Here is a 27662-nt window from a genome sequence, read left to right as displayed (position 1 = left end):
CTTTCCAGAAACTTCGGATACATGCAGGCGCGTCCCACGCTGTGCGATTACATTTGTTAGGCGGCGAAATGTGGTTGCCCGATAAAGATAAGTACACGTGTCAATATGTTGCATTGCTTTTGTATTTTCTTTTCATATCTGTATGTATATATAAGTACGTGCATACGCAAATATTTATGTATTCTGCCCCTCCTGCTTGGGCCCTCATTTGGGCCTGCAGTATTGTATAAATAAATAAAATTTTTGGGCATGTTTCTCCTTTCAGCGATCATGCGTAGTATAAGCTTTCGACCGTCAGCTATTATGGACAGCATCACTGTGACACGCTACTTCTCGTACCGTCACCTTCATCCTTACTTCTCAGGCTCCTACTTTATGAACTGTGCATGCCCTTGCCATGTCAAAATACACCGGCATCTCATCGGCGCTGCCGATCTGGCCGAGCTTGTAGCTGTGTTCCCTGCGGAGTTTCATTACACACTGCTGAAAAGCGATAAGTTTTTCTTTGAAATCAGCTGGCAGCTTTAGGCATATTGTTATGCGGCGTTTCAAAGAAAATCAATTTCTTCTCATCATATGCTCCACCCAACCCCGGCTTGCATGAAACACCATGTGGGGAATCTGCATTCTTGTTGCGATCTACAACGCTTTCATCTGGATTGCTTCAGCAGCGACAGCGAAGACCCTGAGTCATTTGCTGCGAACAAACTCGCAGATTTCTTCAATTTGAAGATGTCGGCCCTTGTGCAGTCCCGTGAACTTCTTACATGTCGTAGCGCCTTTCAAAATCTGGTCTCACTACTTGCTCGACCTGATAATGCAGCAAACGCAACACAGTTCACTTGAACTTCAAGCTGTAGGAAGCCTTCTTCAACTTCATTCCGCGTTTCATTAGGGCTGTCAAACTGACACCAAACAAAGCAATGCACGCGCACGTGATGCTCACGAAACTTGCCGTGCGCCGCCGATACCAGGCCCTTCGTGACAACATGCTCATAGAGTTGATAGAGTTATAGAGGTCACTTTCGGACATTTTTTTAGGGGGGGGGGGGGGGAGGCTTAGTCTTTTGTGTTCTGTGCTTTTATTTGTCGTGTAGTGCCAGAATGCAGCAACACAAGAAGCCTGAGATCACACTGCCGATGCCATGCCACCTCGGGACTTCTACGGCTCAGGCTCGACGATAGAATGAGCAGGCATGCATAGCAGCCTTGGCTACGTGCTCTTCCTTGCAAAAAGGGGCTGCTTAGATTCACACGTAAACTTTTTTCCAATCTTTTTTTTTTTTTGCAACAATTGCGGGGCTGCTTATAATCACATAAATATGGTAGCTTAAGCAGTGCAACTTATGAACTCGTGCATTGATTGGTGTAATGGTTAATTTTGGGGCTTTTACTATAATGACCTTTCAGAACAACGAGCTATTTTCAGCAGTCCCACGTGGTTCGTTATCAAGATTTGACTGTAACAGCCTCTTGTGCGCTTCCCCCATTTTTGCAGTTTTTGCCTGAGCCATGCCACTGTGGCTTTGTTTGTACCTGTTGTTTATGCCCTTGTTGGCGTGTGTAACTAAGACTTGCCGTGTTTCCCTGGCCTGAATCCACCATGGCCACAACTCGCTGCAAATCACAGGTTAGGACTGTTAGGGCTACTGTGAAAGTACTAGCGAGCGACTGCCACTCTGCTGGTGCAGTGCAATCCAGAGTAGCAGGTCAGGTATGCCCACGCAAATTAGAGTAATACCCCTATAGGTTGTGCTTTGTATTCCGAGTGCTCATTTTACTACCAGAGTACTTTCCAAATCCTTATTACACATGCTTCTATATCCTTTTTCATTTATAGTGTTTTCACCAGTATTTTTTGCTTTTTGTAACACATTTTGTTGATATATAGTATATGCCTTTCCTGCTAAAGTTCCGTAGAGAATTGTCATTATGCTTGAATTGGTAAATAAATCTAGAGACAAATTGAAACCCTGAACAGGGGCAGTTAGATGAAGTTTTTTGGTCCCTGAGGGGAATTTCCCACCAGTCATAGCAGCTCTCAGCCAGCAAGCGGAGCTACGAAAGGGAGCACATTCAGCAAATTCTCAGCCCTGAGCACACGATCACGTTTTTGCTCCCCTGGCAAGCTCATTGCGCCTAGAGCATTCATGCTTATAATACGTTTCAGGTAAATAAAAGAAAGTGCCAGATTTGTACATGTCAACTGCAAAAAAAGAAGAGAAAAAATTTTGCACCAGCAACTGCTAAATAAATATTTCATAGTAGTCCCAGTATTTGTCTGTGTGTGGATGTGTACACGGCATCAGTGAGCACCAACTAGTGTACACAAGACAGGAAAGCAATTCTGCTAATTTTGGCAAAAAGTGGTGATTTCATATGTTTACCAGGCCATTACATGCAGCACTGAAATATGCACACACTGTGTACAGGTCGCCTCAGTCTGCTTTCAATTTCGAACTGCTACTAGTCTGCGGTGCCACCAATGCCACAGGACATATCTGTGCACACAATACAGTGCTCACAAAGCTTGCTTGGTTCCTAAAAAAGATGGCAGCTCTCGTCTCTCGACTGTCTCCTACTTGTTAGAGCTCCTGTCCCAAATGGTTCCACACCTGCCAGCAGCTTCCAAAACTATTTGAAAATGTTTGCAGCTGCCCAAAGGTCATTTTTGGACTAGAGCAGGAGGACAGAGATTACCGTGTTTACTTGATACTAACATGCCCTTGATTGTAATGTGCACCTGTTTTCCGTGACCAAAAAAAAAGGGGGGAGGAAAGCCCTCTATTGTAACGCGTACCCGTGTGCCATGACCTAAATAAAGAAAAGTCCTTTACAGTACCGTGCACCTCATTCTTTCTTACAGAAATACAACTTTACCTCATTTGGAAAAAACAAAGCATTTACTCCCAATGCACTAAGGTTGCGATAAATAAATATAGTCACAGTTTTGCCCAAAAGACGAAGTATCGATTACAAAAGCAAATTAGTAGACAGATATACGAAAAGTAAGGCTAGTAGTTTTATCGGCCGTATAAACTTCTAAACATTCGCTTACTAACTAAATTAACAAGCATGGTGTCATGCGCGCACAAGCAAACATGAACACGTTTCACTCAATGACCGCGGAAACATTTTATCAAAACGCTGGAGCAAGGAAGTGCGGTAGCAGGAGCGAGGGAATTGACCTTTGTCCGGCCTCTCACCTAGACGCGAACAGGGCAGTGTGCCTAGATGCATAGACTTTTGTCTCCGCCACAGATCGCTTTCAAGATAGGGGCCACGTGACCGTGCCGTACGTAGGAGCCGTCGGTGTAGAACGCCTGTCCTGTTTGCGCCAGTCCCGCACGCAAGTTTCGGGAACTCCGAACGCCCGTGATGCGGCCCGATTTCCATCCATCTTCGCATATGTGATCGCTTTCCTTTTAATTGCTACATTGTGATGAACTCGGCATGTCTTTGCAGTCGGCACTTCCATGCTGATAGAGCAAATGCAGAAAACGGGAAGACAGACGGTGCACTAACCTAAGTCAAAGGAAGCATTGTCTAAGCACACGTACTATAGGACATGGAGAAAGCTACGGCAGCGAGGCTCGAAGCACGTCCGAGACAGCCATCTTGAAATGCCAATGGCGATATGGTAACGCAGATTCAGAGTTGTATGCGATTCTAACGCTCACAGAATTTTTTTACTGATTTTATCAGAAAAAAGTGCGTGTTAGATTCGAGTAAATACAGTATGCTTGCTACTCTGTAGCATTTGCACACCTGCTTCTTGACACTCAATGCCACATCCCTTGCCTTGAAAGGCCCACTTCATGAAACACTTCATGCATCCCACTAACAAGCTCCAAGTCACCGCACTTCTTCCAACGGTGTGTTCAGCAGCAACCCTAAGAAAGCGCGCCTGCTGAATGTACACCTGTTAGTCGAAGAAACACCTTCTTTTGTTCAGCTCTACCTACTCGAAGTTAGTGAAACGTGCCGTTACACTTGCCACCACGAAGAATGCCCTCCTGCAGTCTGTGCCCTCATCGAGTTACACTGAGCCTTGCCTCCCAATTCAAGTGATTGGGAGTAGCTAGACTTCTCTATTTTCTTTTATGCAACCTTGTGGGGGCCCTCTTGTGTGAACTTCGAAGGACACGTGCTATGCCACCGAAAAAAAACAACAGGACTAAAACAGGCATTATCCTATATGTGCACAAAGTGTCACACAGGATTAAGACGGCTGCAGGACGCGCCGGTGTTTGGGTTGCGTTTTGTGCCCCAGACAAGCTCAGTGGTCTGTGAAAGCATGTGAAGGTAAGTGGCTAACAGCCTAATGCCTGCAGAAAGAGACACGCCAAGCAGTTTGTGTCCTGTAAGTGCGGTGTCGGTCAAACAGGCCAACATGTCAATGATTGCCTGTGAGAACACGCAAACAACTTCAAAGTCAGGCAGCAATTTGACCTTGCACTGTGCCACGTGTAGGTGTTTGCCTTTTCTGCACCAGACTGTTATGATCAGAAGTTGCAGAAATTTTTGAAGCATTGTATATTGAATGGCTTGGCCCTAGTTGCATCAGCACCTTCTTTGACACTCAAGAAAAGAGCTCGATTATCTGCAACGTTAAGTAACACAGTGCACCAGCTTTTCTCCTTTGTTTTCTGCTATCACATTCATTCCTGTTCCTAGAGTTCTTGCACATGCACTGCATTTTTGGTGCCTCGGGTTTTTACACTGCTTTTACCCCCGTTTTGACTTGTTCATCCCAAGGGAGGTGTTTCAGTGTTTCACAACGCCAGTTTCGTTTTATTCAATATTTTGCATTGTTATTTTACCTTTTTGATGATCTCCCTTTTTGAGCTACAATTTTCTTTGTTTGCTTTCTTTCTCTTTTCTTGTTATATTGTTGTTACAGTGTTGTTTTCCATGCGGGCGCGATTTTTATCTGTGAGTGTGCAGCACGAGCATCACCTCGACAGGCAATGATGTAGGTCAATAATAAAGATATTGAATGTTTTCCGATACATCCACTGTGGTCGTATTACAAATGGTGAATTCACATACAATTAAACCTCAATATAATGAATGTCAATATAACGAAATTCTCTATATATCAAAGGATTTAACTTTTTATAACTTCTTGTCCATAGAAAACCATGTGTTTAGAACCTCAATATAACAAAGTGTGTTTATTCACAATTTCAATATAAAGAAATTTCACTGCTGCTGTGAAGAAATAGCGAGAGAATTGTAGTAGCTTCGACGAGGCAGCCAGACGGAGGACCTAAGGCATGAGGCCTAAACGGCCAGGACGCGCAGCGCCGCAAAAAAGAGCCGGACTGCTCAAGTCGGGGACCAGACAAAGAATCACTTTATTCCAGCGAGGGGAAACGCATCAGGTGTACTTAAAGCGTTTGGCACTGAGTGGCGCCCTGACGTAACCGATTCGAAACCGAAACTGGAAGCCGACACAGGATATTACAACCAACCATAAATGGAAACTTCTGCAGATACACATGGTCAAATGGTTGAATTGCAAGTGGCTCCTTACGAATGCACCTCTCATATCATGCAAACTGGAGCTACCCCCGAGAAGCAGTGTCGTGCTGCATGTAAAATGCAGTAAGATCCTATTGTGCTTCACGCACTGTGCGCTTTAGGTGTGAGTGAAATCGTGCAAGGATGAGCCAAGAGATAGATGGCAGCCTGATGAGCACTCGAGAAAGGGGAAAGGGGGGCAACCAAGCGCGAGCTAGGGGGAGGGGTGGCAGGTTGCCATACGCAGGCAAAGCTGACAGCATGCCCGAGTGCATATGCAGCCCGCGTGCCTTGCGTTAGAGGTACATAATCAGTCACGGGTGCAAAGAATGGGCATGCCGAGATGGTGTGGTATCACGTGCACTGTCTTCTCACATGTTTAGTACTGGAGGTTCAGTAATATCGAATTTCGGAGACACGTTGAAGTGAGAGGAAGACGAAGCATTTGCTTCCCACAGTCAGTGCTTTTCATGATAGCATCGTCCCACTGCGGGTGACACTATATCAGCTGCAGGGGCAGAGTGGACGTTGTGGGCATGGAGGTGCACTCTGCTGCCTTTGTGTGGGATTCACCTGTTCTGTCATCCCTACGCCCCTCCCTTTCCACTCACGCTGGTTGCCAGGGGCAGTCTTCGCCACAAACCGGTTTGTGGCAGTGGCGCTCGCGCTGCCGGCCACGGCCCGTCATGGTTGGCGGAGGTCTCTACTGGACAACACTGGGTGAGCGTTTTCCTCTCATCCGTCGGCTCGTCTGTGAGGGCGTCGTACTTGAGCTCGTCTACGGTGTCTCTGCACCTACGGTAATCGCGTACCTGATGTTGATCCTTTTCAGAAGCCAAAGAGCAGTGCCTAGTGCTCCCGCGCAGTCATCCTGAGCCCAGCCACACTTATCAGAGGCCCAAGCCAATGGAGATTGCCCGAGCTCTCTCGGAAGTGAAGTGGGTCCATTGATTATCGCGAGAGCAAGCAGGATATCCACGGGGACTTTTCCTAGGGGCGTTTTGTGGTGACTCATCCTCCCACAGCAACATGCTAGCAGCACCCCTTTTTGTATTTTGCTCCCATGGCACGAAAGACCTTTAATTCTCGTGACGACCAGGGACCGGGCGTATGTGCGGAGTTGGGTGTCGCCAGAGACGAACAGTTTCTGCTAACTTAGGGCAATACTGTGTTTTAACACATACGTGTGCCTAAGTGATTGTGCCAGCTGATGCAACAAGCATCAAAACTGGATTATTGTTGAGAAGATGTGTCAGAGAGAAGCAAAACATGCGTTTGGGCTAAAGGAAAAAGTTCAGGTACAAAAAAGGCGAAAGAGGATGAACGGTCCACTCAATGGTCAAAAGTTTAATGAATTAGGAATGAACACACTCAAAACAATTCAATTGTCTCATATGTATTAATGCTTGAGAGATCATTTGTCAAGGCAATTAAGAACCTGAAAACTGCTAGGTGACGTGCCAGTGTGGGGGTCAAACCAGCAGCCACGACCTTGAGAGAAGAACTGGCTGCGTGGGTAGAAAACCAGCAAGCTAGCAGTCACCAAGGAGAACGAGTCTGCAAACAGCTAGGGTGCAACTTAGTGCAATGAAAGTGAATCAGGGCCAACTGAAATAAGTATATGCTTTTGTAGGGAGTACGGATACAATGAGCACTATGGTGATGCCCTTCCAAGCAGCCTTTTCCAAGCAAATGGTCCATTTGTGCAACACGTCTCACTTTTGTTATAACATTTTAACACAGAGTGACGCGCAGTCCGTCACAGAAAAACCCAAGGTTTGTGCAGATCCTGCAGGGAATGGGCATTACCACGATGTGATGCCAGCACACATCAAACTATGCTAAAATGTTTTGAGCTTACCGTGTAACTTACATTATCATGTACTTATGCCAGTGCATTACACATTCTTAGTTGGAGTTATCACCAAAACAGACTTTTCAACCAATCAAAATTGCCCTTGATACCCCCGCTACATTCGTGGTTGTGTTGAATTCTTACAGATGCATCAATGACAGCGAGTCGGTGACATGTCTCACACAGAAGGAAAACAAAAGAAGGTGCTTGCTGCACATTTCACAAGAAAGTTTCCCAAAGTTTTTCCAACAGAACCAAACCACTAGGCACTCGCAGAACTCTTAGTGCCTTCCTCATTTGTCATTACTTGTGTCACACTCAGGAGCTTGACAACAAGTGGCCTGAAAAACAACTCGCATGGGACCTCTGAGGCATTTGATGCTGTATAGTGAGAGAGGTTCCCAAGTCCAATCAAACAGTATGAATGACTCAATAAGACAAGTAAATAAGCTTTTCATTGTAATGGCTTACTGTAATATTTTTTTACTGTAGGCAACATAACTTCAATTTTCCTACAAGTTAAAGCAAACAAACTTGCTATTAAATACATCTGCATGCCCTTATTCGATGTTTGAAGCTGGGTATCCGTATTTTAAAATTTTCATTTTCTTACGTCGCTACCAGCAAGTAAATTTTTAGGCAATGATGACATACTTGCTTGTCAAATGGATCCACGCCATACTGGCATATGAGCTTGGAACGGATGATGTCCTCATTCCCTTTGACATTGCTGACCAAGAAGGTCTCGTTGGGACATTGTGACACGCACACCTGCCAAAAAACAAAACAACATGGATGACACATGAGCTTCCTGGCCTACCTTCACTGTGTCGTTACAGTGCACGTTGCCACAATGGACATGCAAATTATCAGAAGAAGCAGCTGCAATAGTGCTACTCAAGTGAACAGAAATTATGCTCAGATTACGAGCTCAGCCTATGAATAAGCACTAAGTTGCTAATGCTTACTGGGCAAATAAACCACAGCAAAGGCCAACAACACACAAAGCGCTACTGGCGTTTCAGCACGCATCGCGAGGCGTGCTGAAACGTGTGTTGCTTACGTGTTGAAATAGTGTTGCTTACAACGAGGCAACCATTCGCTGCTACCCAAAAAACAATTTGGTTGATCATGTGTGCAACAGGTACAAGACTTGCTTGACACCAGTGTTGCCATATCAGCATTTTATCACTAGATTTACCGAATTTTTTTATGCTTAGCGACAAATTTTTCTACTCAGCAGCCTTTTAAAAGACTATTTAAAGTGACAGAAAAATTGGCGACATTGTGGTGAGCCCAAAGTTAAGCAAATTGCTTCAAAAATGACTCCCTAAAACACGCTTTCACATTCAAAAGCTATGAAAAGGCAGCCAAATTTGGCTGTACAACATATTTGCTCTGTGACCGCGATGAAGCAATGACACTCACGGAGGCCATATGCTTTACTTAAGTGCACTTACGCAAAAAGGGTTCACTGTGTGCTCATCATAAGATGTGCATTTTTGTTTTCGTTTTCGATGAAATCTATTCGAATACAATCGAATCCATCTACAACAAACTCCATAATTCCACAAAATGTGGTCACTATATCAGTAGTTCGTTATACATGAACTCGCTTTTAAAAACACTAAAAAATTAAAGCCACATTGACACCAGCGTCGGCAGTTACGATTCAGTAGCGCTTTGGTTCGATAACCAAATTTTCAGTGTCATCTTTGCTCCCGGCGCGTTCCCACTAGAAATTTCCTAGAACTACAAATGTCAACTAGCAATGTATATCTAAAGAATGAAATGTAGTGTGGTATAGCACTTTCAAAACTGTACCCAGTTTCGATCGCCTGTTATTTCGAAACTATGTGCGCAGCCGCCATTTTTAATTTGAGAGCTTGGGATACATTTTTATTAGCACCATGACATGACTATATTCTGCACACGAGAGCGAAGTGGTTCAGTTGGGCAGAAGCGTCAACTACTGCATGCTGTCATCATTCTGCGAAGGTCTCAGACCTCGACCTGAGGTCTCGGCGTTAAGACTATGTGTCAGCCACACAAGAGCTGAAAAGTTATGTTATCTATGTCGCTTGGGCGAAAAAAAATGCGATGTTCGAAAGGTAGGACATTATCGCGAGGCATTATCAGCAATCAGCAATCCATAAACGAAGCGTTGACGAACAGTGATCCCCCGATAACGGCGTAGTAACCACCAATCCATTGCAACATTGCGTGTGGCACAGCACTTTCGTCGACTCTGGCTGCGTGAATATTGACAGTAACAACTGCCACGCTTGAGCGGCCGTTGTTCCCCTGGCAGAATTTAATCAATGAAATAGGCGCAATGCACATGGTGCTGCACGGACAACTCGGCAATAATGAGAGTGCTGCTGCAGTGTCATCCGTTATCATACTGGTGCACGCACCAATGTAAACACGGTACACATCCCACATCATGCTGTCCGCCTCCTCGTCCCCTTGAAAACCAGTCGCCTTCTTCATGGATTCCGAAATCTGCGCATGGCAGGCACTTGCTCATATCGTAGACCCTATCATGGTCACAGTTGGACTGGAGCAGGGCGTGCGCTGCCATGCGCCAAGTTTGGTCACACTTCCATGCTTTGGTACTTTGCGTGTGCCCACTTTTTACCGTGACCCGGTTCAAAGTGTTCATTGTAACAATACGGCGATTTAAAAAAGGTTCGTTGTATGTGGACGCAGTTTCAATACGCCAGGCTAGAAAATCGTAAATGCACTTAAATGTGGTCATTATTATTGATAGATTATTACATCTGGCATCGTTATAGCTGGTCTCGATTGCAGAGCTTCCCACTGGGGGTGCTACAGTTCACTATGTGTGAAAGGGGGGTGTTTCGAATCTTAGCACTAAATTAAATTACAGAAACTTATTCAAATAAATTTGATGGTGAGTGTTTCTTTTCAAGACGGAGCTTGTCCAGCAGATTCTAGGTGGTACCGCATCTGTGCCGGTCTCCGCAACGTGTTGCCACTAGAAGTGCGCACTTTGCATGAGCGAACTTTGCCGTCGGCAAAGCCGTCAGCACTATGAGCACTTTGTGTTCGTGGTGGAACCATTTCTGGCATGTCTTCCTGATGGGCGTAGGTGCCGCAGTGGAAGTCGTCACAGCCACCATTGCTGACGTGCTGCTGGTGCATGCGTCGGGTGTTATGTGACTGGATTGCCCTGGCCCCGGCCCAGACAGCATTCCTAGCCCTCCAGGGGTTAAAGGTGGTGGCTGCTGGGGTGAAGGTAATTCCTTTTCAAGGCCTGGCGAGCTGTTGCGGGCGGCTATGGCTCGAGGCTGTCGTGGAAGTGGCATTCGCTCCACCTGGACAACGGGGGCCAGCGCGTGGTTGTTGCGTTTTAGCCTTTTCACCCCACTGCTGTGCCTCCCTGACAGTGAGGACCCAGATGGAGCCTTTGCTGTTGACGACGGGCGCCCGGTAGGCCCGCTCGAGTGTCGCAGGGCGGAAGACGATAACGTTGAAGACGATGATGAGGACGACGATGACAAGGAGCTGTGCCCCGAGGACTTCCTTTCACCCGCCGGTTGGAGCACGGACGTGTCAGCAGTGTCGTCACCCCTACCAAAGGTGTCGGTGCTTTCATGCCGCTGCTCCAAGTGATTTCGCAGAGCGTGTGGTTTTGTGACTTGGTTACATATTTCACACACAACTAAATAGAAATCATTCCACACTAGACAAAATACGAGAAGTCCCATATACTCTTTTCTTAATTTCATGGCATCGCTTTCTCTTTTCTCTGTCTCTGCCTCTGTATCGGCTTCTTCGTTTTCTGGACTCCTGAAGCAGATAGTTTCGGCCCAAGAATTCCATGACTGTCCTTGAGTAGCCGACACACTATTGGTGGCCGCCTTTCTGTGAAGACCTTTCAATAGTTTGGCAGTAGAAGGACATTTGTCTTCTACTAGTTGGAAGCGGTGTCGCAGAGTTGCAGCAATGAGAAAGGGACTGCTGCAGGCACCAAAAGGAACCCTTGTGATGCGCAGTTCTTCAATATTGGAAGATCCTTCTTCAAACCAGAAGTAACAAAACGCGTCTCGGTCTTGTTCAGCCAGCGATATTTGAAGAAACGCTTTTTCGATATCGGCGGAAATTATAATCTTGAAGCTGCGAAACTTCAGCCGTAAGTCGATAATGTTGGGGTTCAAATTCGGTCCTGTCCACAAGACGTCGTTGAGTGAAGGTGACTCCGGAGCATGAGAAGAGGCGTCGGATACCACCCGTACTTCAGTCGTAGTTCTGTCGCGTCGCACTACTGCTCGGTGTGGCATATAGTACGTGATATGTTCACTCGTACTGCCCATTGTGACCTTCTCAGCGAAGTCTTTGTTATAGTAGTTCCTAATGACAGTGTCATATTTCTTCTGAAACTCTGGTTCTCGGTGTAGCGTTCTCTGCAAGGACTCCAGCCTCTTTAACGCAACATCCCGGTTATCTTTAAGCTGGGAACAATTGCTGCGCCACGGCAGTTCAACTTGATAGCGACCATTGTTTCTAACAGTTGTTTCCACGAAGTTCTTCAGGACGTGTTCGTCATCTTTCGAAAGTCTGTCTTCGTTAGTCAGCCCCAAATGTTCTACTTCCCAGAAAGACCTCAATTGTTGGGAAACGTTGGCTTCCGTTAGGCATATGTTGAAGTTCCTTACGGTTTCCGGCTTGTAGAACTTCAGTGGACTTCTGGTATCTCCATGAAGTGTCCATCCTATGATAGTTTCGATGGCTGTCAAGGAGTCGTCCAGTCGATGAATTCTTCCGCTGAAAAGCCGCCAGTAATAGTCTGCACCTATAAGGACGCTTATTCCAGGCTCAGGTGAGTCCTGAACTGCGTTGAGGTCAGCCAAACGGTAGTTTTTGCTTTTCAACTTTTCAAGTACATTTGTCTCTGTTAATGCTGACAAGTCATTGCATATTTCGGGAACTTCTATAGCCTCTACTTCAAGTGAGTTTGAGTCGTACTGGCTATGCAGCGTGACTCGTACTCTCCTATAATATTTCCGCGGTGCTGAAACGTTTCCAAATCCCGAGATGGTGAGCTGCTCTTCGGCTAACACAGTGGCTTTCAGCTTCCTAGACAATTCTTCCGTGATGAAGCTACGTTGACTGCCACCATCAATCAACATTCTTACAAAGCATTTGCTTCCATTGCCCAGAGCCCAAACTTGGGCGGTCTGCAGAAGAACTGTGCACTTTGGCGAATCTGTTGACGAGCTGGAAACAGTTGTCTGCGTTTCCGTATTCTTCTGCTTCCATTTCGGGTCGCACATTGTGGTGATATGTCGCCCCTTGCATTTCGCACAGCTTAGTCTCTTCCAGTTTCGGCATTTCTTAGCTTTGTGAAATTGTCGAGCGCAGCGGAAACAGCATCCTAAATTTCGTAGTTTCTGCTTTTTCTCGTCTAATGTTAGTTCCGTTGGGCAGACATCCACCGAGTGATCTTTGTCTCCGCATAATCTACAACTCTCTGTAGTCAGTTTCACGGTTAGCATAGATGCAGAACCTTGCAAATGCTCCTTAGATTGTCGTTTTGCTGTTGAGGCTTGTTCTTTCTTGTCAGAAGTCATCATTATAGTCTGTTCCCGGCTTCTTACTTCAAGACTCAAGAAGTCTAGAAGAACAGACATTTCATTTAGCCTGTCACTAGTAACGCCTGTATTTGTCAAAGACAAGATGCGCTGATTATAACGGAGTACCATTTCTTGCGGAAGATTCCGTATTATAGCAGTTTTCAGAAGCACTCCATATTCTTTTTCTTCGACGCCAAGGTTATCCAGGGATCTCACGCGAGTCTGCACTTCTTCATGCAACCTTTGAAGCCCTTCGAAATCTTCGCAAGAACGAACTTTACGTAGGTTTAGAAGGCGACGCATGTGGTCGTTAACAATCAGTGACTTCTGACCGAATCTTTCTTTGAGAAGTTCTATAGCTGTGCTATAGCTCTCGTTAGTTGTCGACAGGCCGCTGATGACACCTTCCGCTTTACCCATCAAGTAGCTCCGAAGATATTTCAATTTGTCTACGTCTGTAATATATTGGTTCTGGTGAATAGTAGACTCAAATTGATCCCAAAATTCTGGCCATTTAATGGGGTCACCATGAAACTTTGGCACATCGAGCTTTGGTAGCTTAACGTGTGCGCGTGCTTGACGAAAGTCATCGTGAGATTCGCGCGTAGTCGTCGTTTGCTGATTGGATAAAATGCGTTCAGCGCGGGATTTCGCGAGGACGATAGATTCTTCATACTGTCCGACGCTTTGAAGCTCATCCTCAAGGTTGTCATCCGTAACATGCTCTTCTACTTGGTTATCAAGGTCCGTAAGCATAGTTTCCTTTATCTTCAATAGGTTAAGATGGTCGGTCAGCTCACCGTATGGCGTTGGTTCCGTCTGCATAAGAGTTGTCATCTCGTTGATGATCCTGTTGACCGCCGCTCGAACGGTAGCACGCTTCCATCGTAGTCTTTCCATGTCGTCACGTCGGGAATCGTAGGCCTCGTGATGACGTGGATCGTTCTTCGATTCTGTCGCAGCGTCGTCGCGTTGATCGCGTCGGTCGGTCGTCCTCTTCAGGTAGCTCGCTTCATCGTTAGGGGTCTTCAACTGTAGGTCTGATATCCTGGTCACGGCACCATATGTTGAAAACTAGGAAGCGGAGCCGAAGTAGAGAACGTCTTCTTTATTCGACGCTTGCAAAAACAACTCAAAAATGCAGGCGCGCGCTCGGCTCCACGTCGTTCCTCACTTCGTCGTATTCTCTTCGTTTCCGGAGCATAATATTCAACAGTGAGGTTTAGAACGAAGCCGGTACATAATAGGACAGATCAACTGTAGAAAGGCAAACACACTGGAGTGACTGGGCTTGTTTGCACAAATAAAAACACACCACCTTCGTTTCTCCCGATTTTCAGACAAATCAGCATGGCAATAAGCTTTAATATGGATCAATCGACATGCATTAGGGTAGAGTAAATGTCATATCTGCGAAAAAAAAAAGACCAATATTAGATAACTTAATTCTCCTTCATCAGTGCCAAAAACTAGACAGTCTACAAGCATACACTACAAGCATACAGTGCATCATTGTGATAGGAAAATCAGGTGAACCGTTTTTTTAACCGTGCTGGATTTGTAATCCCAAAATTTAGGTAAGCACAGGATTTCAGCTGTCTTCATGCATGGTTTTATACATACATTCATCATCATCAGCCTGTTTTATGTCCACTGCAGGACAAAGGACTGCGATCTCCAATTACCCCTGTCCTGCACCAACCAACTCCAACTAGCGCCTGCGAATTTCCTAATCTCATCACTCCACCTAGCCTTCTGCCATCCTCGACTGTGTTTCCTTTCTCTTGGCACCCATCCTGCAACTATAATGCTCCAGCCGCTATCTCACCTGAGCATTACATGACCTGCCCAGCTCCATTTTTTTCTCTTAATGTCAATTACAATATCGGCTATTCCCATTTGCTCTCTGATCCAAACCGCTCTCTTTCTGTTCTGCATCTTTACGTTCGCCTAGCAATCTTTATTCCATCACTCTTTACGCGGTCCTTAACTAGTTCTCAAGCTTTTTTGTCTGTCTCCAAGTCCCTGCCCCATATGTCAGCACTGGTAAAATACATTGATTGTACACCGTCCTTTTCAATAATAAAGGTAAGCTTCCAGTCAGGAGCTGACAATGTCTGCCGCATGCGATCCAATCCATTTTTATTCTTATATGAATTTCCTTCTTATGATCAGGGTTCGTTGTGATTAATTGACCTAAGTAAACGTACTCCTTCGCAGACTCTAGAGGCTGACTGGCCTCTTACACTTTCTTACACTTTCTCTGTTAAGGTCTTTGATCATTTGTTGTAACTCGTCTGCATTGTCACTGAATAGAACAATGTCATTGGCAAACCGAACGTTGCCGAGATAGTCGCCCTCGATCTTTACTCCTAAGCCTTCCCAGTTTAATGGTTTGAATACTTCTTCCAAGCACGCAGTGAATAGCATTGGAGAGATTGTGTCTCACTGTCTGACCCCTTTCTTTATAGGTATCTTCCTGCTTTTCTTGTGTAGAATTAAGGTAGTTGTAGAACCTCTGTAGGTATTTTCCAAGGTATCTACATAAGCATACTGTACTCCTTGATCACGTAATGCCTCTATGATTGCTGGTATCTCTACTGAATCAAATGCCTTTTTGTAATGTATGAAAGCCATATAGAGAGGCTGATGTAGTCTGCGGATTTCTCAATAACTTGATTAATGACATGGATATGATCCATTGTAGAGTATCCTTTCTTGAAGCCTGCCTGTACCCTTGGTTGACTAAAGTCCAGTGTTGCCCTTATTATATTGGAGATTATTTTGATAAATACTTTATATAATACTGGAGGTAAGCTAACGGGCCTATAATGTTTCAGTTCTTTAGTTTCTCCCTTTTTATGGATTAGTGTATTGTTTGCATTCTTCCAGTTTTCTGGGACCCTTGCAGTCAATAGACACTTCGTATAAAGAGCCACCAGTTTTCCTAGCATTACAGTATTTACTCGCATAATAGGCACACTCGCACAATAGGCACACCCCCAGTTCGGTCGCGGAAAAACTGATTTTTTTTATTTCCGCGCATAATAGGCGCACCCCGAACTTGGCACTGTGATCAGTATTGCATTTACACAATTGCAAGCCGACGCCCTCCTCCCCCTCCATCTCGGGTGAAAAAAAAAAACAAAAAAATGCAGGCACATTCTACAACCCAAGCTTATTAACTTATTTGCTGGACTACTAGTTCTCATTAGTGTTGCTGCCATCGCAGCTGCTAAGGACCCACAGCACATACAACATCGCGAAAACCAGTTCCTTTGTTAACCATCGTTAACTACCGACACCCCCCTCCCTGAACCACCGCGAAGCCAGCGAGCACGATGACCTAACGCGGCCGTAGAAACCAAAAAAAGAGCAGAAAGAAAAAAAAAGCATCAACGAGCGAAAAATAGTTCTTCCATCAACTATCGATAAACACCCCCCTCCCCTCCAACTGCCGCGTGGATGTAAGCTTTTCACTACCTTCGCTGAAGCAGCTCTGAAAGCTGGGCGACTATCGGAGGCAGGGCGACTCGACACAAGCGACAGTGCCATCGCCATCAATGCTCCGCACAGACAAAGAAAAGCAAAAACGCCACATCTCACCATTTTGCAAGTGGCGTGCAGTTCGTATGGTCGCGTGTTCCACAATGGGGAAGTACGGCAGCTACACGGCTGCATTCAAACTGAAAGCTGTGCAGTATGCACTCGAGCATGGTAACCGTGCTGCAAGCAGACATTTCAGTGTCGGGGAAACAAGCATTTGCCACTGGCAAGGTCAGCAAGAAAAGCTTCAGGCCACAAAGAAGTCGCGATGGTCGTTCCGCGGTGCAAAGTCCGGAAAATATCCGCAAGTGGAAGAGCAACTCGTTCAACACATACGGGGCCTTCGACGGGACGGTTGTGCAGTGTCTCTCGACATAGTTCAGACTGAGGTGTGCAGAATTGCACAAGCGCAGGGCACCAAAGCGAAAGATTTCAAAGCGAGCTCCGGATGGACAACACGCTTCATGCGACGCCATGGACTTACCCTGAGAAGGCGCACAACGTTGTGCCAGCGCTTGCCCTCAGCATACGAGGACAATGTACTGGAGTTTCACCGTTTTGTTATACGGCTCCGGCAGCAAAAAAACTTCATTTTGTCCCAGATTGGGAATGCAGATCAGACCCCTCTCTGTTTCGACATGCCGAGAAATACAACTGTAGAGGAGAAAGGTGCACGAAGTGTGCTTATTAGAACATCTGGCGCAGAAAAACAAAGGTGTACTGTCATGTTGGCAGTGACTGCGGATGGGCGCAAACTACCGCCTTATGTTATTTTTAAGAGAAAGACACTCCCAAAGGGAAATTTCCTTCAAGACATCTATGTCAGGGTCCAGGAGAAAGGTTGGATGTCCACGGAGTTGATGGTGGACTGGGTCAAGACCGTCTGGGGCCGGCGGCCGGGCAGCCTGTTGTATCCGGCCATGCTGGTTTTGGACAGTTTTCGCCGGCACCTTGTAGAATGTGTATAAGAGAAGTTGTTAGAGCTGCGTACGGATATTGCCGTGATTCCGGGAGGCCTCACTTCCGTGCTGCAACCCTTGGACGTGTCCTTAAATAAGCCTTTTAAGGACAACATTCAAAGGCTGTGCACTAACTGGATGGCTGGTGGCACTGGACTAACTAATCCTAACTAACTAACTAACTAACTGGACTAACTTCAGGTGGCAAAATTAAGAGGCCGCCTATGGAAATGTTATGCGGATGGATCGTGGAAGCTTGGCGAGAGATCTCCGATGACGTCACCAGCAAAAGTTTTAAGACTGGGATCTCCAACGCACTGGATGCGAGCGAAGACGACACGTTGTGGAGCTCAGACAAAGAAGACGAGTCTCCACCCGGCGGCGATGAGTATGTTCTCTCCAACTCTGACTCTGAATAGTCTTAATTTTAGGTGTGTGCAGTCGATGTCTCTCGCCTGTTCATTAAAAGGTAAGTAGGTAGCTTTTATTTTTCCTTTTATACTGGATTTATTGGTAAATTATGTGAGAGTAGCCATATTCCTGACATATGTTCAAATTTAAAGTGCAAGAATGCGAGTTGAAAAAATTTCGTAAATTTTACCTCGCATAATAGGCGCACCCCGAACTTTGAGCCGGATTTTCTGAAAAAGAAGTGCGCCTATTATGCGAGTAAATATGGTATGCCTCCTTCATCTTTGATTAAATCGACTGTTATTCCATCCTCTCCTGCCACTTCTCCCCGTTTCATGCCTTGCAAAGCCCTTCTGACCTCAGGCCTTCTGACCGCATGCTGGTACCGGGCACGGCACCGATACCAGCATGCATAACTCACGCACGCTACTTTTGCAGACCACTGTAGTATTTGGCATCTGCTCTTGGGCCCTGGATTCCTGATGGCGAGGCACGGCGAAAGAATTACAGCTTCCAGCCACCCTGGTGTTCATTTGGCCGAATCTGGATGCCTCTGGGAGCTTCATCTGGCAACAACGCTCAGCAATGGCCATCACCCGCTCAACCAGCGCCGCTTATAAACGCCTGCCGGAGACTGTATCCCATGGGCACGGCATCGATACCAGCATGCATAACTCACGCATGCTACTTTTGCATGTTAGTTACCTTAAGTATGCTTCTTGTCTTAGAAGTGACGATAGATGCCTTGTAGCAGTGTCGTGCCCAATGGAGCCGCTCGAAAGTGTTAGGCATGCCTTGTCTGTCATTTCACGATTGTGTTCTGCCCTGGCGAATACAATTTTGTTACTCGCCGGTGACGTTGAATCAAACCCGGGAGACCCGACTTTGATACTCTGGAAAAAACGCTTGCATCTCTGTTGGAAACCATTTGAAAACTAGACGCTTGGCAGGAGGCGGTATTAGAGAAATACGAGGCATGTAGGAGAAGCAGGATGCCACTGATAGACAAATTAAGCTTATGAAAGAACAAAAATTAACTGCTGGGGACGGCGAATGCTTCAAAGATGAACAAAGAGCAGTATCTGCTAATGTAGCTGTCCTGGCCAGCAAACTTGCAACCCTTGAAAGCACTCTTTCTTCACTCAATATGGCCGAGATAAGCAAGGTTGGCAGTCCACTGCACAGCATCAGTGAGCAACTGCAAACCATTGTCACAAGATGCGACGACACAGAAAATAGAATGCGTCGGTGCAACCTTCTATTTTTTGGACTTGATGACGAGTATAAGGAAGACTGGGCAGCTTCAGAATTGAAAATAATTAAGTTCTGTTCGGATAAACTTGGCGTACAAATAACTAGCACACAATTTGAATGTGTACACAGGTTGGGTAGGTTCGCCGAGGACAAACGCAGACCAATAATAGCAAAGCTAAGCTTCTTTAAAGATAAACAGGTCATCCTAGCATCTGCGCACAAGCTTAAGGGATCTTCATTCTCAATTCGAGAAGACTTTTCGCCATCGACGCGGCTTGCTAGGAGGAAGTTGGTTGAATTTGCCAAAACGCAAAACAAAGCATTCAAGCTGTCAATAGACAAGCTACGTATTGACAATAATACTTACATGTATGATCACGCAACTGACAAGGTCATTTCATCTCAAAGATAGCTAGAAAATGGTACTTGTAGAGACGTGCCGCAAATAACCCAATCAATTTCATCAGTAGAGTCCATATCCTCATCTTTCACTAATATTCAAAGCCTACTCCCAAAGCGCGATCTGGTGTGTTCTTTTATCGAAGACAGTCATTCCGACATTATCATTTTGACAGAGACTTGGCTACGACCCGAAATAACCAACAACGAAATTTTTCATGATTGCCCTGTGTATAAAGTATATAGGTGTGACCGCACCAAAAAAAGAGGAGGTGGCGTTTTAGTAGCTGTTAATCGAAATGTTTCATTGCATATCAAAGGCACTAACTCAGCCCTTAAAATTATCTGGGTTTCATGCTCATCCTTATCTGTCAAATTATTAATTGGTTCTTGCTATCGTCCTCCTGATTATGACCAATCATTTCTAGAAGAATTACGTTACAGTATTGACAATGCAACAAAACAATATTCTGCTGAGAATATAACTTTCCGAACATTGATTGGCCACAGCTATCATCCCCTTGTCACAAGTCGGTTAAATTCATTAACTTAATCATAGATTTCAACTTATTTCAAATTGTCAGAGAGCCCACTTGAGGAACTAATGTTCTAGACCTGATTTTCACTAACGCTTCTGAAACAGTCGGTACAATTTCTTGTCTAGATGGCTTTAGTGACCATAAACTGCTTCAGTTACAAATTACCGTGTCTTTAAAATTTACGGGAGTCACGGTTAAATAGATTCGCGATTATAATAAGGCTAACTATGCTAAAATGAATAATGACCTGGATGCGTTCTTTAATGAAACCTTCTTGCCGTCCTTCCGAAATCGTAACATTGATGATAACTGGGTACTTTTTAAAAACGCCATTTCCACTTTAATTGACAAGTACGTACCTCTAGTCACAATAACGAATGATAAATCTAAGCCTTGGTTTAATAAGTATATTTGTACTCTACATAACAGAAAACAACGCTTGTACAAACGTGCTAAGAAATCGCGCGATTCTAATTTATGGGCTGAATATAAAAAGTGCTTAAAAAAGTACTGCACTGAAGTAACCTCGGCTAAAGACAAGTACTACTTCCGCGACCTACCTTCATTACTAGCTTCTAATCCTAGAAAGTTTGGGCAAACCATTGCTCCAGACAGCACTATCCATCACATATCGCTACAAAAAGATGACCCAATCAAGCTGTCAGATCAAGAGAGCGCATATGAATTCAATAGGTTCTTTTTATCTGTGTTTACTGTTGAAGATAATTCCAAAATGCCCATTATTCCTGATCACGAATTTAGATACATGGAGCCCATTGCCATCACAATTAAAGGAATCGCATGCCTCATTACTAACCTTAAGGTATCTTCCTCTGCTGGTCCCGATAACATATTGTAACAGATATGAAAGGCACGGACAAGAAGAGAAGAAAGAGAAGACGAAGAGAACGAGGAGTTTGAGAGGCCGGGCTGCGCTGCGATCACGCCACGACCATTGTCCATCTCCTGTAAATAAAACCATACCTTCGCAACTCATCGTAACAGTTGTGGTGGAAGTGCTGGGTAATCGACACCCGAAGACGGAGGCTGAATCACAAGTTCTTCGTCGCCTTGCTGGACTCCCACCGAATCCACCGGAGTTGAACATGTCCCACGACGCAGACGAACAACGGCCAATTCCAACTGCTGCACCGACCAGTTCCATTCTACAACTGAGAGATGCGCGTCCCTTCGCCGGAAGATCGGACGAAGACGTCGAGGAATGGCTCATCCATTATAACCGGGTGAGTGCCGCTAACAAGTGGAACAGCGCTTCTCAGCTTTCGAACGTCATGTTCTATCTAACGGATACTGCGTTGTTGTGGTTCGACAATCACGAGAAAACGTTCACGACATGGGGAAGGTTTGTTTCGGAAATCAAAGAACGATTCGGCGACTCCGCTATGAAAAAGAAAAGGGCAGAACAGACGCTACTGCAACGTGCGCAAGTGCCAGGCGAAACCTGCACGACCCACATGGAGGCAGTAATAAAACTGTGTAGGATGGTGGACTCCGGAATGTCCGAGGAAGACAAAGTCGGGCACATCCTAAAAGGAATTGCCGAGGATGTTTATAACTTCCTCATCGCAAAAGACAACCTGGCTTCCGTCGCTGACATCATCCGGCACTGTCGTACTTTCGAGCAACTGAAGACAAGGCGCATCACGCCGAAGTTTGGCAGGCTAGCCAATGTGACGACAGTAGCTAGCGTGGACACCAACCAGCCCCTCGATCTGGCATCAACGATCCGACAAATAGTTCGGGAAGAGCTAAGCCTGCACGCCGAGTGACACATCCAGGCACTCATAGCTGCCGCCTATCACCAGATTTCGAGCCTAACGTAGCATCCTTCTCCCCGTATCCTGCGGCGAGAGGCACTGAGGATTATGAACTCGCGCCCCGACAGCAGCCACGTCTCTACAACAGAGGCCCTACCTATGACGCTCGGCCACAACGAGAGCAGCCGCGTTTTCAACCCCGAGGCCCTGTGACTTCTGTCAGGCCGCGACAAGAACAGTACCGACCCTATTACCACGACGCGACTTATGCACGATATAACGGATCTCAGCAAGCAGCAGTTATCCACATGACAACGAACTTTCTCGCCGACCGCAGCCGCCTACCATTCGTTTTGAGGAAGACGCTGTGAACCGCGACCCTCCCGTGTGCTACAATTGCGGTTCCACAGGCCATATAGCTCGGTATTGTCACCAAGGCCGTCAACCACGTAGGACACCACCGATGTTCTCGCCACCCAGAACCCGTACTTCATATGACTTGCGGACGACCAATTTGCCCCCAATGGACCACTTCTCACATGAGACCAGGCGCAGCGATTCGCCAGCATCTGAGCGGCGTTTGACGCCACCAAATAACCGTCCTCGTCGCTCTCCGTCCCCTCGGCGCCGTTCTTCGTCACCGCCGCCGGGAAACTAGCATCCGCGGCCAGTGGAGGTGTGGTCGCCAGACGGTCTTTGCAAGAAATACCTCTGCCTGTTGTGATGTTCAAAAACAAAGTGAATGTCTCGATTGACGGAATACCGATCATGGCGTTAGTTGATACTGGGGCGACTGTGTCTGTGATGAGCCTCGCTTTCAAAAACCGGCTAGGCCACAAAGTTATGTTTGCTTGGAACGACGGTATTACCTTTCGTGAAGTAGGCGGCGAGTGGCTTCATCCCCTTGGTGTTTGTGCTGTGAGTGTTTTGTTGGCTGGGAAAGTGTTTGTGTCGGAATTCCTTGTTCTTTCTCGTTGTTTGCACGACGTTATTCTTGGTATAGATTTTCTTGAACAGTGCGGCGCTTCCGTGGACTGTGGTTGTGGCGAAATCTCATTCAACAAGTTGTTTATATCAGCACATTCCAAGCAAAGCTTGGGTGCTGGAGACGGGGACACAGACACACTCAGTGTTCTTGATGAAGTGATTGCACCATCGTGGTGCCTGACGCCCGTTCGTATTTCTACAACTACTGTTGATGCTGATTGTTTTGACCTTGTAGTTCGGCCTCTCCGCGTAAACTGTGCTAAAAAAAATATACTTATGCCCTGCTCTGTCGTGTGCATGACGAGAGGAGTCGCCACATTGTGGGCGCTGAACTGTTCCGCCACGCCGGTTGTCCTTCCTCGCGGTATGAAAATCGCTCTTTTCGATGAAGCCGCATGTAGCTCAATAGCGGCACTAACTACGGACGTCTCTGCAGCTTGCTCTCCTTGCGATAATCGCCATTCTGAAGAGCTAATGCTTGGCATGATCAGCTTCATGATCAGCTTCGGCTCGCTTCAAGTTGCGTTCGTAACAACTGTGACTGCCCTGAAATTTTGTGCAAGCTTGATGACGCTCGTCTGCTGATTCGTCGCCACCTACTCAAGCAGCATCCAGATCAGCGCGTCGCAAATGGAACGTTCCCGCCCCGTGTTCGTGGTCGAGGCTTGCCTCGTCGCGCTAGAGCACAACTGCTCAAGCTAAGGGTTGGTTGCGTGAACGTGCACGAACGTTTATACAGACAAGGGCGCGCGCGCGGAAAGCCCATTGTGTACGTCTTGTGGCTGCTACGAGACACTTCAGCACCTTATACTTGAGTGTCCCGCTTTCAGTGCGCAGCGCATGTCACTAGTGAGAAACTATCATCTCCTTGGCCTGCGGTGTGCGACACTCGAGGAATGTTTATACCCCAGTGGCTGTGCATCTAAACGTGATCAGGCCCATCGCGCCCTACTAACCTTTATAGAAGTAACTAACTTAGGTTCACGTTTGTAGCATGAACATTGAACATTCTGTAGTAGCGTGACCTTCAGTGACCGGCCCTACTGTGTGTGATCTGTACTGTGTTCTAAGGCTTCTTCCTTCGAAGATGGGAGGTGGCGGGTTCAAACACCTTATAGTGTATATTGTGAACCGACTAACGGTGAAACGGTGATTACGTGCAGCTTTACTTGGCGTCTCATCGTGGAGAACACAATTAGCCGCATAGCGAACTAGCCATGGATGTGGTTAATAATTGTGGAGGCTGTTCGACGCAGCGTCACTTTAATTACGGATGCTGAGTTCTACTTTAGTCTTTAGATTTGTCCTGTTGCAGTGTCCTGTTGCTCTCCTTTCCTCTTTCCGTTTTCCTCCCCTCCTTCCTATCCTCTATTTCTGTGTTGCTGTCACCTCCCTTCAGAAGAGTAGGCAGGCGTTGTGCACCTTCCGGTGGCAGTTGCCAGCCTGCCCCTCGCTTTCCCTTTCCTAATACGTGTGTATATGTGTATATGTGTTCAAAACAAATAATAATAATAATAATGATCAGCAAGGCTCTCAGTACATCGGAACAGCAAGCACTGGTACAAGTCCTTGCCAGGCATGAGGCTGCATTCGACTTCACGCATAGAGATGCACCCCTTCATTTACCGTCGTCGCGCGCTCGTCACAGAATAGACACCGGCTCAGCACACCCCATCCGCCAGAAGCCCTACCGAGTGTCATCGTCCGAGCGCAAAGTTATTGCCGAGCAAGTCAAGGAGATGATGAACAAAGGTGTCGTTCAAGAGTCATCTAGTCCATGGGCAGCCCCAGTAATCCTGGTCCGAAAAAAAGATGGCTCCTGGAGATTCTGCGTGGATTACCGACATCTAAACGCAGTGACGAAGAAGGATGTCTATCCACTACCGCGAATCGATGACGTCATTGATTGCTTACACGCTGCTTCTTACTTCTCGACACTTGATTTGCGATCGGGGTATTGGCAAATACCTATGGACTCTACCGACAAGGAAAAGACCGCTTTCGTGACTCCAGATGGCCTATTCGAATTTAATGTTATGCCTTTTGGCCTTTGCAATGCTCCTGCCACCTTTAAAAGATTCATGGACACAGTACTACGTGGTCTAAAGCGGGAAATATGCATGTGTAACCTCGATGATGTTGTAATCTTTGGCCGCACGTTTGAAGAACATAACGAACGCCTCAGCCTCGTTCTCGACTCCATTGAGAAAGCTGAACTGGTCCTAAACTCAAAAAAGTGTCGGTTCGGCGAACGTCAAACACTGGTCCTGGGACACTTAGTCGACAAGGATGGCGTCAGACCCGATCCTCGTAAGATTGAAGCAGCGAGCTCCTTCAAGCCACCGCAGTCAGCACGAGAACTCCGCTCATTCATTGGCCTATGTTCGTATTTTCGTCGTTTTGTTCCCCGGTTTGCCGACATCGTTTACCCGTTGACAAGTACTTTGCGACAAAATGCATCCTTCCATTGGACACCAGAGTGTGACGCATCATTCTCTCAACTGAAGTTTATACTAACGTCAGCACCCCTCTTGCGCCACTTTGATCCATCTTGCCCGACTGAAGTTCACACTGATGCTAGTGGAATCGGGATAGGAGTGGTGCTTGTACAACGTCACAGTGGCGCAGAACATGTCGCATATGCCAGCCGTTGTCTGAGCAAATCTGAACGCAATTATACGATTACGGAACAGGGATGCCTGGCAGCCGCTTTTGCCGTACAAAAATTTCGATGTTATCTTTACGGTAGACCATTCAAGATTATCACCGACCATCATTCTTTATGCTGGCTGGTCGGTTTGCGTGATCCCTCTGGTCGCCTCGCACGTTGGGCGCTGCGCCTCCAGGAATAAGACTTTGTGGTATCGTACAAGAGTGGCCGTCGTCACGCTGACGCAGACTGCCTCTCTCGGATTCCTCTTGCGACTACCGACTGCGATGCTGAGAATTTTGACGACTGTCTCGCTGCTGTTACTCCTACGTTCCCTGACACGGCAGACTTTGAGCGAGAACAACGGGATGATGTTACCCTTGATCCGCTTTTTGTCGCCGCCCGTACTTCTAAAGGCAGCGGTCGCTTTACTGTCCATGATAAATTGCTGTACAAAACTAATTACTCCGGGCATGGAGCGCGTTTTCTGCTTGTTGTCCCCGAGAGTCTCCGCTCCGACGTTCTACGCGCCATGCATGACGATGTGACATCCGGCCATTTCGGCTTCGTACGAACGCTGCACCGCACGCAGGAGCACTTTTGCTGGCCCAAGATGTACGAAACAACCAAGCGCTATGTCGCTAGTTGTGAAGCGTGCCAACGTCACAAGCAACCGACCACCGCAGCCCCGGGTCCCCTTCGGCCATTGACACCGCCCAGTACGCCGTTCGAGCAAGTAGGCATTGACCTTTTGGGTCCATTCCCGTTATCCAACAACAAGAACCACTGGATGATTGTCTGCGTAGACCATCTTACACGGTATGCAGAAACTGCAGCCATACCGTCTTCCACTGCTGCTTGCGTGGCGGTGTTCCTGTTCCGTTCCGTGGTCCTTCGTCATGGCCCACCACGTGTCATCATCAGCGACCGTGGTTGCCAGTTCACGGCTGATGCCATTGAAGAGTTGCTTCGTTTGTGCACTTCACAGTTTCGCCATTCCACGCCGTATCATCCACAGACCAATGGCCTCGTTGAAAGGACAAACAGAACGCTGACTAACATGCTTGCCATGTACGTCTCCTCCAATCATAATAACTGGGACGACGTGCTGCCTTTCATCACCTATGCGTACAACACGGCGAAGCACGAAACCACGAACTATAGCCCATTTTATCTCCTGTATGCAAGGTTTCTGCGAAGCCCTCTGGACACTTTCTTACCCTTTGTTCTGCACAGTGATGATTCTGTATCGGAGACTTTGTGTCTCGCCGAATAAGCGCGTCGAATAGTTCGTATTCGTACTCTGGCCTAGCAAAGTCGTTCGAAAGAGCGATACGACGACCGTCACGTACAAGTATCGCTGCAAAAAGGTGACTTAGTCCTTCTTTGGACACCGCAACGCAAACGTGGATTGTGCCAAAAGTTCCTGTCACAATATTCAGGCCCATATGTAGTTGTGGACTGCCTGAGCGAACTCACTTACGTCATAGCTCACCTACTGTGCAATGGTCGGCGATCAAGCAGAACTCAGCTGACTCGTATTGCTCGCCTGAAGCCTTTCTACCCTCCTTGTCCATCCTGACTCGCCCCACGGGCTTCGTCTGCTTGCGGGGAAATGTAACAGATGCGAAAGGCACGGACAAGAAGAGAAGAAAGAGAAGACGAAGAGAACGAGGAGTTTGAGAGGCCGGGCTGCGCTGCGTTCACGCTACGACCCTCGTCCATCTCCTGTAAATAAAACCATACCTTCGCAACTCATCGTAACAATATGTTCTAAAATCTTGAAGATTACATTGTCTATCTCTAGCAAAATATTATATCACATTTTTTCACGATCTTTCTCAGCAGGCCATCTTCCACTTGATTGGAAAGTTGGAAAAGTAATTCCAATGTTTAAAAGTGGTAACAGAAATACGGCGGAAAACTACCGCCCTATCTCGTTCACTTGCATATGTTGCAAAATGCTTGAGCATATTATTGCGTCGAATATTTATAACCACCTCGAGTTTAATAACTCGTTTTTTAATAACCAGCATGGGTTCCGAAAATCTTTTTCGTGTGATACACAGTTACTAGAGTTCACCACTGACTTGCACTTTAACATGGATAATAACCTTCAAACTGATTGCATCTTTCTTGACTACTCAAAAGTATATGA

The 27662-nt window shown here is 46.5% G+C and overlaps 1 protein-coding gene across 9 annotated transcripts in view; it reads right to left on the bottom strand.

Moving 5' to 3' along the window:
• The window catches only part of Ctl2 (Choline transporter-like 2), a 608937-nt gene that overhangs the window by 283141 nt on the left and 298134 nt on the right, over window positions 1-27662 (bottom strand). For all 9 annotated transcript variants that reach the window (XM_065452835.2, XM_065452836.2, XM_065452840.2 and 6 more), the window contains one exon: window positions 8036-8152. In XM_065452835.2, the coding sequence (XP_065308907.1) occupies window positions 8036-8152 (117 nt within the window). The remainder of the gene's footprint in view (window positions 1-8035; window positions 8153-27662) is intronic.

This window comes from Dermacentor albipictus, chromosome 1, assembly GCF_038994185.2.
Source record: "Dermacentor albipictus isolate Rhodes 1998 colony chromosome 1, USDA_Dalb.pri_finalv2, whole genome shotgun sequence".
Lineage (NCBI taxonomy): Eukaryota > Metazoa > Arthropoda > Arachnida > Ixodida > Ixodidae > Dermacentor > Dermacentor albipictus.
The sequence above is the reverse complement of the archived record's forward strand: the minus strand, read 5'-3'. Positions and strand labels throughout refer to the sequence as shown.